Raw genomic sequence first — 14496 nt, forward strand, 5'->3', positions numbered from 1 at the left:
TTGGTTGGTCTAGGCATTTTTTTTTTCTTTCTATCATTTGCACAAGAAATCTACAACATAAATTATCTAGGAGTGACAGGAATCCTTGTTTGAAAGAAATTCACGATGTAGCACACTGCCCGTATAGGAATGTTACAATGCTTGAGATATTCCTCAAACTGTACAGCATGCAAGAGACCAAAGCCAACGCAGTAAACACAGCAACATCCCTCCCAAGACATCATGTAAATTGATAGCTTAAAAAGTGGCCCTATGTACATTAATTCGCTCTGAGTCAAGAAACCCAACAATAAGAAAAACTTAAGTCATGTGTGGAAAAGGTTTATTAACATGCAGAGCCTGTATGTGGATTCAAAACTTGCATATCTGGATGAGGCTTGATTGCATCCCTTTCAGGGTTCCTTTAGAGGACCTCACAACATGCAGAGTGAATCCAGAGAATGTTGGTATAGAAGATATTGTTGCTGACTGTACTAAGTTCCACAGTTATGTATAGGTTGCGACAAGTCTTATTTGTTTGTGCGATGTAACCAATTAGCACACACTTCATATATGCTGTAATGAGGCAAGAAATGTAATCTATATTCAGATATGCAAATGTAGCCTCATTTATTACTGGGACAGAGGGGACAAAAAGATAACGGCACTCATAGGCAACATATCTGCATTTACTGGTTTTGCAGAATCCTTCAGGGTTGACATTGTGTCCATGAACAAATGTAGAAAAACAGATCTACTAGAAAATGGAGTGAGAAAGGACAAAAAGCAATACATTAATCTGCTAATCATTGGTAACAAACACCTCCTAGACTCCACAAGTTAGAGAACCCTATTGGCAGTGCCAGTGGGCATGCTTTATTATGCACACCAATGTAGTTGTGTGCATGCACTTACAGATAAATACACCACTGGTACAAGTGTGCACATACACACATGCATCATGGGTCAAGCAGTTTTATCAGAACGCACAGGACAGTAGGTAGTTTCAGATGGAATTGTACCATCTCGCTAGATTTTGCACTTGGGACTCTTGTCTTCCACATTGCTGCTCTTGTCAGACCTCTGATAGAGACCATTCTAAAGTAATGTTTACCCTTTCAGAACATTGGCTAGGCCACAAAAGCTCTAGCAAGAAGGAGTTACATGCGGAGGTGAGTAACAACTCTTTTGTGGATTGATTTCAAATGTGTTATGCCACAACTCTCAGTGACAGTTGTTTTATGTAACATACATGTTTGGTTAGCTTATTTGTTTTGTATTTCTCTATCGTTTAGCCTGAATGTCCTGCCATGGGATGACTTATTTTTAATCACAATATTATTGGGACAAAATATCACTGGTCAGCGAACCAGGAAAGGAAAAAAAGAGTTTCTTTGTGAAGTATTACCTGTTATCCAGGCGCGGGTGCAGAAATTGGAAGACGAGGGAAAGTAAGTACCAGTTTTTGTATGTTACAGTGTGTATGTTATTTATTGCTATATATTTCGCAGAGTGATGATTTAGCACACTTTTAGATGTGACCTGGTCCATAGAGACTGCAGTTAAAAAGTTAAATCTTTGCATTCCATGTAACATTGCTTTGAATTCCAGGGTAACCAAGAGGCACCATGTTAAAAATAGTGTGTTGTCAAAATAGACACACAACGTTCACTGTTTGTACAATTTAAAGGGTACTAAAGTAGGACCTGGGTAGTAGGAAGACAAAAAGGAAGGACAAATCACCTAAAGAGGAAGAAAGTGAACAGGATGGTATTTCCCTATAATAATAACTAACGGACATTTGGTTCAGAAGTCTTTGGACTTGGAGAACTAGTGGGATAAATAGCTGCCACCTTTTTGTGCAAGATAGCATATCGAAAGAGATGAGCGAATGTGAATATACACTTCAGGGGGGGGGGGGGAAATATCCTCTAGGAGATTCAGACAATGTAATGTGAACCTGAAAAATGTAAGTTTATTTTTCTTAAAATACAAAATGTAGTTTTGTATGTGTCATTCAAACTGTAATGTATTTTTTGTAATTTTTGTATATTTGATGTATTTTTGTTCTTTTTCTCATTTTTTCTCTTCTTTTCGCTCTATTATGTATATGTTCTGTTTAGATATGTTCTGTGAGGTATCATTTTGTGTATCGTCCATTGGTGCTTTCCGCAGGGTTGGCTCGTTTGATATTTATAAACAGTTTTTCTAGCTTTTGTTTAAATTGAATATATTGTATACATCTTTGTTTTTTTACATCATCGTTTTTCACCAAATAAACCAAAATGAAAATACTCTCTGTGGCATAATGAGGTCTTTTAATGATTTTCGGATGTAGCACCTATTAAAAATTTAATAGGGGGAGTTTTGTTGTTTGATACTCTTGCCACCTCAACAGGTTTCCTCCCAGTTTCCAGTTGAAATGGATATAACGCTTCCTTCCCCCGAAGGGAAACTCTTTCGTCTTAGCGAGATTTATTTTCAGATGTTTTTTCCAGTATAGATAAAGAGCATCTAGATTGCGTTGTAGGCCGATCAGTGTTAAGTCAAGTATGACGACATCGGCATACATTAAAATGTGTATACCCTGAGAAGCTATTTTTAGAGGGAAGTTCGTTATACCTACTAGGCACTCTGGTAAGTCATAAACAGGGAGAACAATAAGGCCATTCGAAGTAGGTATTCTGTGGGTTAGATCCCTTTCTCCCCCCATCTGCACCACGATATATATCAGAACGATCCCCACTGCATTTCGGACACGAAGTCCTTCGTCAGGGGGAGCCTGATTAGCAACATTTTACCAAAATATTCCTAAATAAAACAGAAAATATATCTTTGGTTAATTGAGGAAGCAGAGAGTAATGTGAAATGTTGTTTTCATGTGTGGTTCAGGCATAGGAGATAGATGCCTGGTTCCCAAACTAGTATCGAAGCCATTAAGTGTTTCGATTGTGGAGTACAATGACATGAAAACTAACCATTCTACAAACCAATTGTGATGAGTTGTACAACAAAAATCCAACCCGAAGCTGTGATAAAATCCAAACTGTAAACAACCAAAAATGATGAGATATGGCTAAATTAAACAAAAAACATAATAGTGTAATCCTGATTCTGTTATGGCACATTTGAAAACGGAAGCGCTTTTTAGAGAGTGATGAAACTATTAAAAGTGTGAACATGCTCATGTCCTATCAACACCTTTTTAGTGCTTGCAAAGGTCACTAAACATTAACAAAACCTGTGGTCCCTTGCTTGTGCATAAAACTAAGCCAGCTCACTTTCATTGCACATAATACAAATCATCCTGGAATGAATAAGACTGGCGTGTTTTCCGTGGTTTAGTAGATGGAAGTTATCTACCTTGATGTGGTAGGTACTCCAGGGAAACTGACTGAGTCATGCGGTGTTTCAGATTAGCATTAAATACATGCTAACGATGTGGTGTAGGGCGAGAGGTTACGTATGCCTGTAAGTGTCTATGGCGGTCATGTTCAAGAAGTGTAAAGTAACAGAACACTAGTCACCAAAAACTAAAGAAACTGGTGAATTTGAGAGCATTATAGCAATTTTTGAACCCATTTTCAATTGCTGTATACCATTCCATGGAATAAACAAGAATCCTGAAAAATACAAAGAACTATTACTGATTTGAAGATTAAAACACAAGGACACATAATTAAATATCAATCACTTATCCTCATGCATTTGTATTTGCAAGTCTCTCTATGTCCGCTTTTCTGTTTTTTTCATTTCTGAAAGTGCAGGGAGTCACATAACCCCTCGCTTACCTTGGCTGCCTTTCAAGTGTTCATGAATTCATCGGCCAACAGGCCTCCGTAACATCAGTGGTGGAGCCTGGCGTTTTACTTTTGACGGTGGCACCATCCAGCCAAATCCTTCAGTTTAAGTTGAGTGCAGCCTGCACTTTCAGAATTGAAAAAACAGAAAAGCGGACTTAATAGAGAGACTTGCAAACGCATGAGGAGAAGTGTCCTTATGGTAAATGGGGAAGATTATTTAACATCCTTGTATTATAAGGAATTGATCCTTTTGATGCAAAATACAAAGAAGGGACATGTTTTCCATACTTGCCTATTATGGCGCAATACAATTGAAGTTTAAAGAAAAGACCGGACACAATGTTGAACAGTTACAAAGCATTATGGGTAATGGAGTTCAATTTAAATGAAGGCACTGAGGATCAGAATACAACCAACTCAAACCTTGCCAACAAACTGCATTTGCGATGGATTAGTTAGAGTATTGATAAAAAACTGTGCTCTAGCCCCGAACAGAAAGGAACCGAAGATTCAAATTGACACTGTTCTCATTTTGAAGTCGTTCTTCACTGTTGAAAAACCCAATGCATTTAAACTTCAGAGCAACTGACCCTCAGTCGCATATGATTACGACAGAATCTAGGGACCCACAGGGACCCACAGGGGCCCTAGAAGGGCAGAGAGGTCCTCACAAAAGAGGTAGGAAGGGACACGTCCTCCCTAATATTTATATATATATCCAAACGTAATTAGGTGTCGCATCTATAAAAAAAACTAAGAACTCTTTATGGTAAAAGGGAACAAGGGGGAATTTCTTGTTACTCTATAGTGGTTCTCTCTTCAGTGAAACTGACACCGAGAGTTCCTATGTTCAATCTATAACCAATCCATTACTGTGGGTGGGAAGGGAAAAGCACCCTTTTGTTAATATAGCCCTCACTCAGTCTAATAGTGACCTGCTTCATCATTGGGCTCACCCTAACTCCTAGAGGTTGGGGTGGGCTCAATCGTGTTTTAGGGAGCACTTCTGAAAAGCTGTATGGTGGCTTAACTTTTAAAGATAAAATTCCTCTCCCACTCCTAAAGTATCCTTTATTCGTGGAGTGGGAGAGAAGGTAAAAACGCTATAGTAGGGTATTTATGATGTGATGGTCCTATGACCCTAAATTGGACACCAATATGTTTCAGCCCTCTCAAGTGGTCGCAGTTAAAATGGAAAGGGTACATCTAACAGCACCTGGATGTGGCTAGAATAATGTTCTTACAGCACTCCCAGATATTTTTGTGAGCTACTTACCTAACTGTCCTGAATCGTTTCAAGCACAAAGGTGGAAATGTGTGTGTAATTTTGGAATTTGGCATCTCTTTTGATTTGAAAATATACGTGGTCAATGAGGGCTATATCCACCTCAAACTCTATCTCCAGCCCTTAAATTGACTCCCTGGAGCAGTGCTTCACCATACATTTTCTGGAGGACTGGAAAGACAATTAGTCCGCTATGGATTCTGTTGGTACATTGTGTGAACTAATATTGCATTGTGTATTATATTCTCTATATGACAGGTTTTTTTTTTTTTAATTCTTTTCAGTTACAAACATTTGGTGCGTTACCTTAAAGCTGTGCGATGCAATGATATATTGCCGTAAGTAATATTTAGATACCCTTTTCTTGCTTTATATTTTACTAACACTGTGTACATATCAGAAACTTTAACATTTATGATGATAGTTAAAACTGCATCTCTGTGCAGCAATCTCTCCATAAATTGGGGGCTTGTGATTGTGTTGGCACTGACCAAAGAAAAGCACAGTTGTTTCACAGACGTTCTGCCTCTACTCTTTTTAAAGTTTGTGTGGGAAATCAACCCAATTCCACTAGACATCAGATCTGTAATGGCTTGTATGGTTTCAAACGGTATCTGTTCAGGGTTTCATCATAACTAATTCCATGTTTTGGTTTAGATCTTGGACAGCCAGTGAAATACTGGTGCAAAGCTTTATTTTTTGTGGCTAGACTAGATCAGGGAAGAAACCTTTATTGGGAATATTTGCAAGGAGAGCGTCTTCCAAACTTTGCCCCTTTCCCCTTCTCTCTCTGAGAATAGGAACAGCTTTTTGCCTCCTTATTTCCTGCAATGTGCGAAGTATTTACATTCAAGCAATAAATAAATTTACGTTTTTACCTTTCTCTCCCATTCTTACTCCTTCTTCCTTTCATGCTACCTCTCCTTTCACTTGCCTCCCCTTTTCCATCACCCTCTCTTTCAGTCCTGTTTGAGGCAGGAACAGCCTTGATTCAGCTTGTATGTATAGTCGTGTAGCTACTGAGTTCAGTCTGTGGATCTTAACACTACAGAGTCCAGTTTCATGTGATGTTTTCTTTAATTTGCATTCTTGGACGTGATTTTATCTCCTTATCACGTGGTGTTTAGCAATCCATAAGTATGGTGTCACAAAGTACCTATTCGGATCTTAATTAGATTTTGTTAATTACAAATCCTATTATCCAATTTCCTAATGTTGGCCATCATATATTTTTACAGATTCACAACATCAGGCCATTATTGCATTTGCAACAATTTAGCATGCTGTCCATGCATGTGTTTAAAACTAAATTGCATTGTGAGGGGAAATGGTTAATACTTGGGCTCATTCATAAAAGCCAGACTCTGCATATGTGAGCTACATAAGTGTGGGCGGCACCCAGTACCTTTCAGCACTGGTGTGTGCACCAAATAGTGAAACATGCGAAATAGTGTCAGTACAGGCCTTTCTCACACAAAAAAAACCCTTTTACAGATTGTGTAATTGTTTATGCCTTTCATATTCAATGTAAGTTTTTCTTGGTTTTGTCTTCTAGGTTACAGCGTTTGAGAGAGAAAATCCCGTTCTATATGTGTAAATATGGAAATTTTCCAGAAGCTGCCCAGTCACTTGTACAGTTAAAATGTGCCTCATGCACAATGAATGTTAAGTTGTCAGTTGCTGACTTTGCCCTTTATTTGAAGATATTTCGAACGGAGAGCTGTCCATCTGGCAAATACCTTACTGACCAAGATGAGTGGACATCACTAAAAGGCAAGTTTCTGTAATGTTGTGGATAGAGCAATTCATTATATAAAGCAAAAAAGGCCTGAGGTAGCTTCTCAGTTAGCAATAATTGTCTTGTGCTTTAATCAACACAGCCGTATTGCGTGTTGCCCTGGATATAGTTTCTGCAGCTTTTCTGGTTATGTTAAAACAACCATTAACTTCTCTAAGGGTGGTGATCGTAAGCTTTATACATATTATGCAGAATAGAATCAAGAAGATCTTAGTATTTTCAAGTTGCAGAATTATTATGACCAGAGATTTTCTCACCATATGATTTACTGAATCATACTAGTTTCAAAAGAGCACCTACCATTCTGCTGCACCGCCACATCATTAGGCTTACTGCCCACCCTTCCGTGGTCCGCTGTGCACTGCTTCATTGGTGCGACTCTTGCTGCTGCTCTGTACCCAATCAAAATGGCTGCAGCTCATGCCCACTCATAAGCACTGTCATTCACTACAACTTGCAATTGTCACTCCAACTCAGTCTCCCAACAATCACTTGCACAGATCCCGTTGCAAATGCTTGTTAAGTACCAGAGCATAAAATTAAAATAGGAATTTAATATAAAGAAGTGGAGCTGGTTTGGGGGGCGTGGCTTGACGCGCAGGGGGGCGTGGCTTGACGCGCAGCCAAGATGGCTGCGTCTTTCTAAGCTCAGTTGGACCTCTGGTGCGACCGCTCTTTAAAACATGTTGCACCGGTGATTTTCGCTCACCACATACGGAATTGAGCGGCGGAACACCAGGGGACGCCTGAGAAACATTTTCGTGCCGTTTGAAACGCTTCTTCAGTGCTCATCTCCACGGCGACTTTCTCCTCTGGCTCACGCATCAAAGTGGCTGCAGAAGTGGAGGTCCCTGCCGATTCACGGGATAATTCAGTAAGATACTGAATTGCATATTGGTTTTCTGTGCACATATCCCTTCATGAAGGAGGTATTGAAATGATGTCTTTTATACCTCCCTATGTCATGCGCTGTTTTTTCTTGATGAGACACTATTCTGAGGAGACAATCCTTTTCACAAAATGGCGGCCACTGTCTGAATTTTTTGTCGGAATGCTGAATGCCTTATCTGCGGCCTGATATTCAGTTTGTTTTACTTCAGTGGGGCGTGATTAACCACATGTCCAACAGCTAGCTGGCAATTTTGAGACCTCTGAAGACCATATTGGTTCTGGCTGGGTAGGCAGACAGTATCCAACACCATTGACTGAAGCCAGTGGTTGCTCGCTTTCTGTTAGCGATTCATCTGACTGTGTTTGTATATTAAGTTATCTCAAGTTTTCCTCCGTCCTTGATCCCCTTTGCTGTGCTTTTCAGTGGTGGTGTTCTTCAGTATATCAAACGGCATTTTAACCTGTTCTACGATATCTTCTACGTTTCTACAGTCATTCTGTGTGGTTTCTTGTTGGTCATTCCAATGGCGGAAGGCATGGGTGTCACCCCCAAAGATAGAGATTCGAAAGGAAACCTGAAGAGGTCTAAACAGAATTCCCCCACGCCGGATATTTCAGCGAAGGGCAATATGGATTCTTCTTCAACGTGAGATGCTATTCTAATTAAACTTACTGCAGTCCATGACATAGCACAAAGCACTAAAACGAACACGGATTTACTTCAAGTTGAGGTGGCAGCAATTCGAAGTGATTTCAAAACTCTCTCACTACGGGTTTCCAATGCTGAGTCACAAATAAGCACTGTTGAAGACTATGCGAATAAGCAAGCTAAACATGTCCAAAATGTGGAGCGCTCCTTGGCTTTGTTGAGAAGAGACTTTACTGAACAGGAAGATAGAAATCGTAGAAGTACCCTTCGTATTTTTGGTCTACCGGAAGACTGTGAGAAAGTGGCTCCATCATTGTTGGACTTTTTGCTTACTTGGATTCCTTCTGTTCTGAACATTTCATTTCAAAAGGACTTTGAAATAGAACGTGCTCAAAGTCCCCACCTTTAAACCTAAAATGTTATCTTCTACAAGACCGGTGATCTTTAAACCTCTGCGTCAACATACTGCGCAAATCCTAGCCCAAATGAGGAAGATTAAAACACTGCATTGGGAATGGCATAGAATTTCAATATCACAGGACTTTGCTAGAGACACCGTCATTCGTCGTAAAGGATTCTTGAATTTACTCAGAAGGCTTATAGACATGAATATTCCATTCTTCTTTGCAGGTCCTTCGCGTTTCAGAATAACTTTCAGAGGTCGCCCACAGATTTTGTATGAGCCTGCGGATCTTTCAACTTTTTTGGATAATCAGTCTGAATCACTGATGGACTCTGAATCTCTTCCTGGCACCTCTGCCTTAATGTCCAACTTGTCCTGATAGTTTGTTTCATACCCTCTGTGCCTCATCGCATTATGCATGGTTAATAGTGCTTCTCTGTGTTCTTTTCTGTAAAATCTATTCACTGTAAATGATGTTGATCTATATTGGTTGTTTTCTTTTAACGGATCTCTCCTTTACAGGTCGTGTGGTCGTTCATATTTCTATGCATGTTACTTAGAGTTACACCTGTTTCGCTAGCACTGTTTCGGTGTGATCTTGTTAATTAGTGGATGTCATTATATATTTATTTTCCTTCTTCTCAATTTCTTTATCATCTCTTTATATTTCTGATCTTTTCCACATATGTTTGTGTGCATTTTTCTTGCTCCTCCTTGTGAACTTTTTCTTAATTTATTTTTATGGTATTTTTGTTGGTTTGTAAATCTAATAGTTGGTCTTCTTTGGGCTTTTCTTTCTTTTTTATGTTAAATGTTATATCTCTCTTTTCTTCCTCTTTTCATGTCTCTTGTATGTTTATTTTCCACTTGGCTTGAATCTTTTCTTCCCCTCTTTTTCTGATTCTATGCTGGTGTTTAATCTCTTTTTGTGTGGTTACTACTCATTCGTGTCTTTGTCTGCTGCTATTCTTCTTATTTTCATCTGCATCTTGTTTGTACAATTTTTATATATGAATCTATTAATTTTTTTATTTTGTCCTTGCTTTTACTATCTATGTATTTTAGTCATGAGTTTCATTTTAGGTGGATTATGCTATTTATTTCTTATTTATCCATATATATATATTATTGATTCCTAAATGACAATATGTTGGTTATTCATCAAATGTTATATTTGATAGATTGTGAGATATTTATTGTTATTTGCTACTGATTTAAATTCGTTTTATATATTTTTGTATTTTTCATAGATGCTATCAATTTTTATAGTGTTTGGCACATTTGTGGTTTGTGATTTATAATGTTCTATATGGCTATTTTTAATGACTCAACTTGCTCTTTATTACACTTCTTATGACTATTTATTATGCCTTAGGCTGTTATTTATACTATCTAGTATTGTTATTTATAATGCCTTAAGTTAATATTTATCTGATATTGTTCTCTCTCCTTTCTATTTAAGATTTGATAATTTGTTGGTCTCTTAGGCTAGGTAGTTTCTGAAATGTTTATTTTCTGAATCTGTAGATGGAATGTTGATAATATGATATACATTTGCATTAATGTTCTGTTGCTTATGATTGATCTATTTATTTTTGAGCCGTCTGCACTGTATGTGTTGGCCTCTGTGGTTGCTCCTCCACGTTATTCTCCTCATGCACAATGTCTGTTACAGACATCCCCTGGTGGGACTTGCTTTTTTTTTATCCTCCTTTTTTCTTTGGAGTACCTTTTCTCCCTCTTTTCTTCTTTCTAGTCTTTTCTTTTCCTTTTTCAATTTTTTCTTCTTTGGGGACTCCTGCTTCGGTTAATTTTTTTATGTTTTTCTTGCTGTCCATTTACTCCCATACCTGATGACCTCTTGGATAGTCTTCCCTTTTTCTTTTATCAGATGTTCTTATTTGTGTTGTGTTTTGTCTATTCATGACTGGTCTAAATGTAATCTCTCTCAATGTCCGTGGGTTGAATCATCCTGTTAAGAGGGCTATGTTCTTAGATTACTGCAAAAGCTTAGCTAGTGATATTGTTCTTCGTCAGGAAACTAAGATGGCCTTTAAGGAAGCTTTGCTTCTGCGGAAGGCGTGGGTTCTTGATGTTGCTTGTTCTGAAGCCTCTGGTAAGATGAACGGAATTGTGACTCTGATTTCCAAAAATTCTGGTCTATCTATTGTCAGTGCTGAGCATGATACGGATTGTAGATGGTTGCTCTTTCGCTTGACCAACGGTTCAGATGGTTTATATGTCATGAATATTTATGCCCCCAACATTGATCAACTCTTTTGGCGTTCAATAAATAAAAAGCTCTGACATCACTCAAAATGCTAGAACATTTGTTGGTGGCGATTTTAATTTGCCTTTGGAAGGTATCTTGGATAGGCATTCTGCTTCTAAATTCCGTCCTCCCAGGTCATATAACCAAATGCTCAATATGGGCTCTTCTCAGCAGCTTGCTGACGTTTGGAGGTTACATAATCCTACTGGTAGTGACTTCACGTTTTTCTCATCTCCACATTCTAGTTTTTCTCATATTGTTTTACTTCTAGGTGATGCTGCTCTTCTAAAACACACTAGTAACGCTATAATTCACCCAATAGTGGTTTCTGATCATGCAGCTGTCTCATTTACTCTCCTTAATCTGGCAGATAAGCAAGGTCTTCGTACTTGGCGTCTTAATACGGAGATTTTGGATGATAAGAATGAAGTTAAAAAACTATCTGTAGAAATTGACAATTTCTTCAAAGATAATGAGTCCTCCGTAAATTCCCCAATAGTTTTATAGGATGCATTTATTTGCACTATTAGGGGTAACATTATCAAAAAAATGTCAAAGGAATAGTGATATCAAAAAGTCACTGCAGTCTTTAGGGCATGAGATCAAACGTAAAGCGATATTATATAGAGGTTTCATTTCATAAGGGCGATGGGTATGCTAAACGACCTGCACATCCATCTGAATTTGTGATTACTGGACTGTATTGTGAAAAAACATGTATTGCGGGTGCTCCTGAAGTGTTAAAATACCCACCCACCAGGGTATAAATATGCTGAGATTCAAAGAATCTATGGCAGTACCAAATCACAAAACACCAGGGCACACCAAATCACTGTATCTATAATCCCAAGAAAAAATCATCACGGACTGAATTCAAAAATTAATCGCGCTCGAAGAAAAAATAGTCCAATAGATCATAAGTCAAAATATCCTTTCAGTTGAGGGGAAGGAAGAAGAGTCTTGAATCAGGTTCTTCTTTATGCTTTAATTTCAGTTCACAAACGAATGAAAAGCAACAGCAGCCGACGTACGTTTCGCCCCCCTGGGCTTTTTCAAGGCTGTAAGAAGATGTTTGAATAGCATTTTTAGAAATAGTGACACTCAATGGTCACCATTCCAACAAGAGAAGAACAGAAAAAACATCCAAAAATGCCCTTTAAGCAACAATTTTCATGATAATTAAACAACCTGCAACTAATGCACGGAATATCATGAAATTCAAGCATGCTGCTATTTGATACAATCCATGCCCATCCGTATTTTAATCGAGTCTTTTACGTGACAATTCAACCATAAACTCCAATTATTCATTTTAAACAATGCATCTAATTCAGAGTGTAGAAACACAAACTATAAGTGACCCCAAATTCGCAATCTTATTGACTTTCAATGGTGTATGCAAAATCCATTCAAATAGAAAGCCCATGCAAAGGTGAAAAGAAGAGAATAGACTCAAAAGAATTCGGTTAGTTTATACAAGTTTAGCACCCGTGTATCCATCCTTGAAGAAAAAAGCAAGAAACCATTGAGTACCAATTGACCCTAAGTCGTGACAAAGTTTGCCTTCACCCAAAAGAGAAAGAAACCCTCACCTCAATCATGAGAACATAATTTTGATCACGTAAAGGCAAACGCTTCTTAATTAGAGAACTCTGTGATATGTAAGAAAAAAACAGAATGCCAATTGAGTGGTAAATAATTGTATATTGCTCGTGGGGAACGAATGGAAAAAAATATCAATCACAAGTTAAAAAAATCTGGTGTCATTCGTTCTTACCCGAAAAATTTCACGGGTAGAGTGCCATCTCAAATCCAATAAGAGTCCCCACATCAATAGACACTAATGTAATGTGTCACTTTTAATTTACTGGCAACCCGGCTCCCTGGACCTTGATAAGTCTTCTATGTGCAGTTTCAAATAAAATTGAAGAAAAAGGAGAAAATCCAACAAAACATTGTTAAAAATTAAAGCCCAATAAATGGCCAGTTAATACGGTCATAAAACAGACTGTTTGCAAGGTAGAAAAATAGCGCTGTATGTACCTGTGTTTCCACGTGTGTTCTCTACTCACAACGATCGGCAAGTCTGCGTTCAACAAGTGCGGGCGCCATCTTTTGACGTCTTTTACGTCCAAACAAAGCATGAGGATAAAAATTGGACTAATAGAACCCTATACGTTTAATATGTAGACAAACTACATATTATGAATTCACCTGGTGCTAGTATTGCGTAAAGCAAGAATTCTTGAATGATTGTTTATAGCGTATTAATACCTAATTCAAATAAAAAGTAGTAATTTTACATTTGTTGTAAACACGATGCCGCAAATTTCACGCAATGTAAATCCTCATAATCAAAGTGAATGTTAATCGTATATTAACTCTCGTTTTCGATTATAAAACGAGATGTATTTGTCTTGTATATAAAAACATATGTATTAATACTAATAGCCAACTTCTGTTAATTACGTAACCCCATTGTCAATCAGAATTGAAAGCAGACTGTTTATTCTGATTTCAGCGCATGTGAATCGTTCTTTGTTAAGGTTAGAAACACCAGCCGTCCATTTGTTTAAAGGTAGCTGTCGGCATTAACCTATAGCGGTTTCAAATGAAGTCAAATGCCACTGCGGTTAGTTGGAATCCACAGTGGCACATTGTACCCATAAGTGACTGTAATCAAGAAATGTTCTCGCAAGCTAAGTGCAATAGAAAAATCCATAAAATGGCTCAAATCAAGGAATCTCCTCGCAAACATAGCACAATAAAGATCCATAAAATAGTGGATTAAAAAACTTCACTAAAGGTCACAAGAATTACCTATTAAACTCAATGAGGTTAAAAAAAGAACCAAACTAAAGTGTGTTATTGTTAGTCTAGCCCATAAGTCATGAATATAAAGAACTAACAAATAGTGCTCAAGCAGAGGTTAGATCAATTCAAAAAGAAAGAGAAAAATCGCCATCAAAGGAAATGAGGAGAGGTTAGGTATAGATAACTGATGTGATAAGTAGTCACTTCATACACATAACTGGCCCCAATTTAGTGGTCCAAGTATAGCCAAATTAGTTGGTCATAAAGTTTGATGTGGACAATGAATGTATTAGGTGGTCACACATACTATGCCTTATCTTAATACAAATGCTGTACACATAGCCAAGATGATTGTCAAAAAGGTCACAGACAGATCACGTACAGATTAAGTCACGGTACAACATAGTAAAAGATCCAAACATGGTACTGAGCTGAATATATATATATATATATATATATATATATATATATATATATATATATATATATATATATATATATATATATATATATATATATATATATATATATATATAGTGAAAAGAATTAATGGTTCCATCAATTCTTTATAAAAATGTGTGCATCTCCTTATCAATATTAAG

The 14496-nt window shown here is 37.7% G+C and overlaps 1 protein-coding gene across 1 annotated transcript in view; it reads left to right on the plus strand.

Moving 5' to 3' along the window:
- The window catches only part of LOC146796670 (uncharacterized), a 440337-nt gene that overhangs the window by 263842 nt on the left and 161999 nt on the right, over window positions 1–14496 (plus strand). The window contains exons 10-12 of the mRNA XM_085629345.1: window positions 1275–1430; window positions 5352–5405; window positions 6623–6840. Coding sequence (XP_085485471.1) covers window positions 1275–1430; window positions 5352–5405; window positions 6623–6840 — 428 coding nt within the window. The remainder of the gene's footprint in view (window positions 1–1274; window positions 1431–5351; window positions 5406–6622; window positions 6841–14496) is intronic.

This window comes from Triturus cristatus, chromosome 10 (genome assembly GCF_964204655.1).
Source record: "Triturus cristatus chromosome 10, aTriCri1.1, whole genome shotgun sequence".
NCBI lineage: Eukaryota > Metazoa > Chordata > Amphibia > Caudata > Salamandridae > Triturus > Triturus cristatus.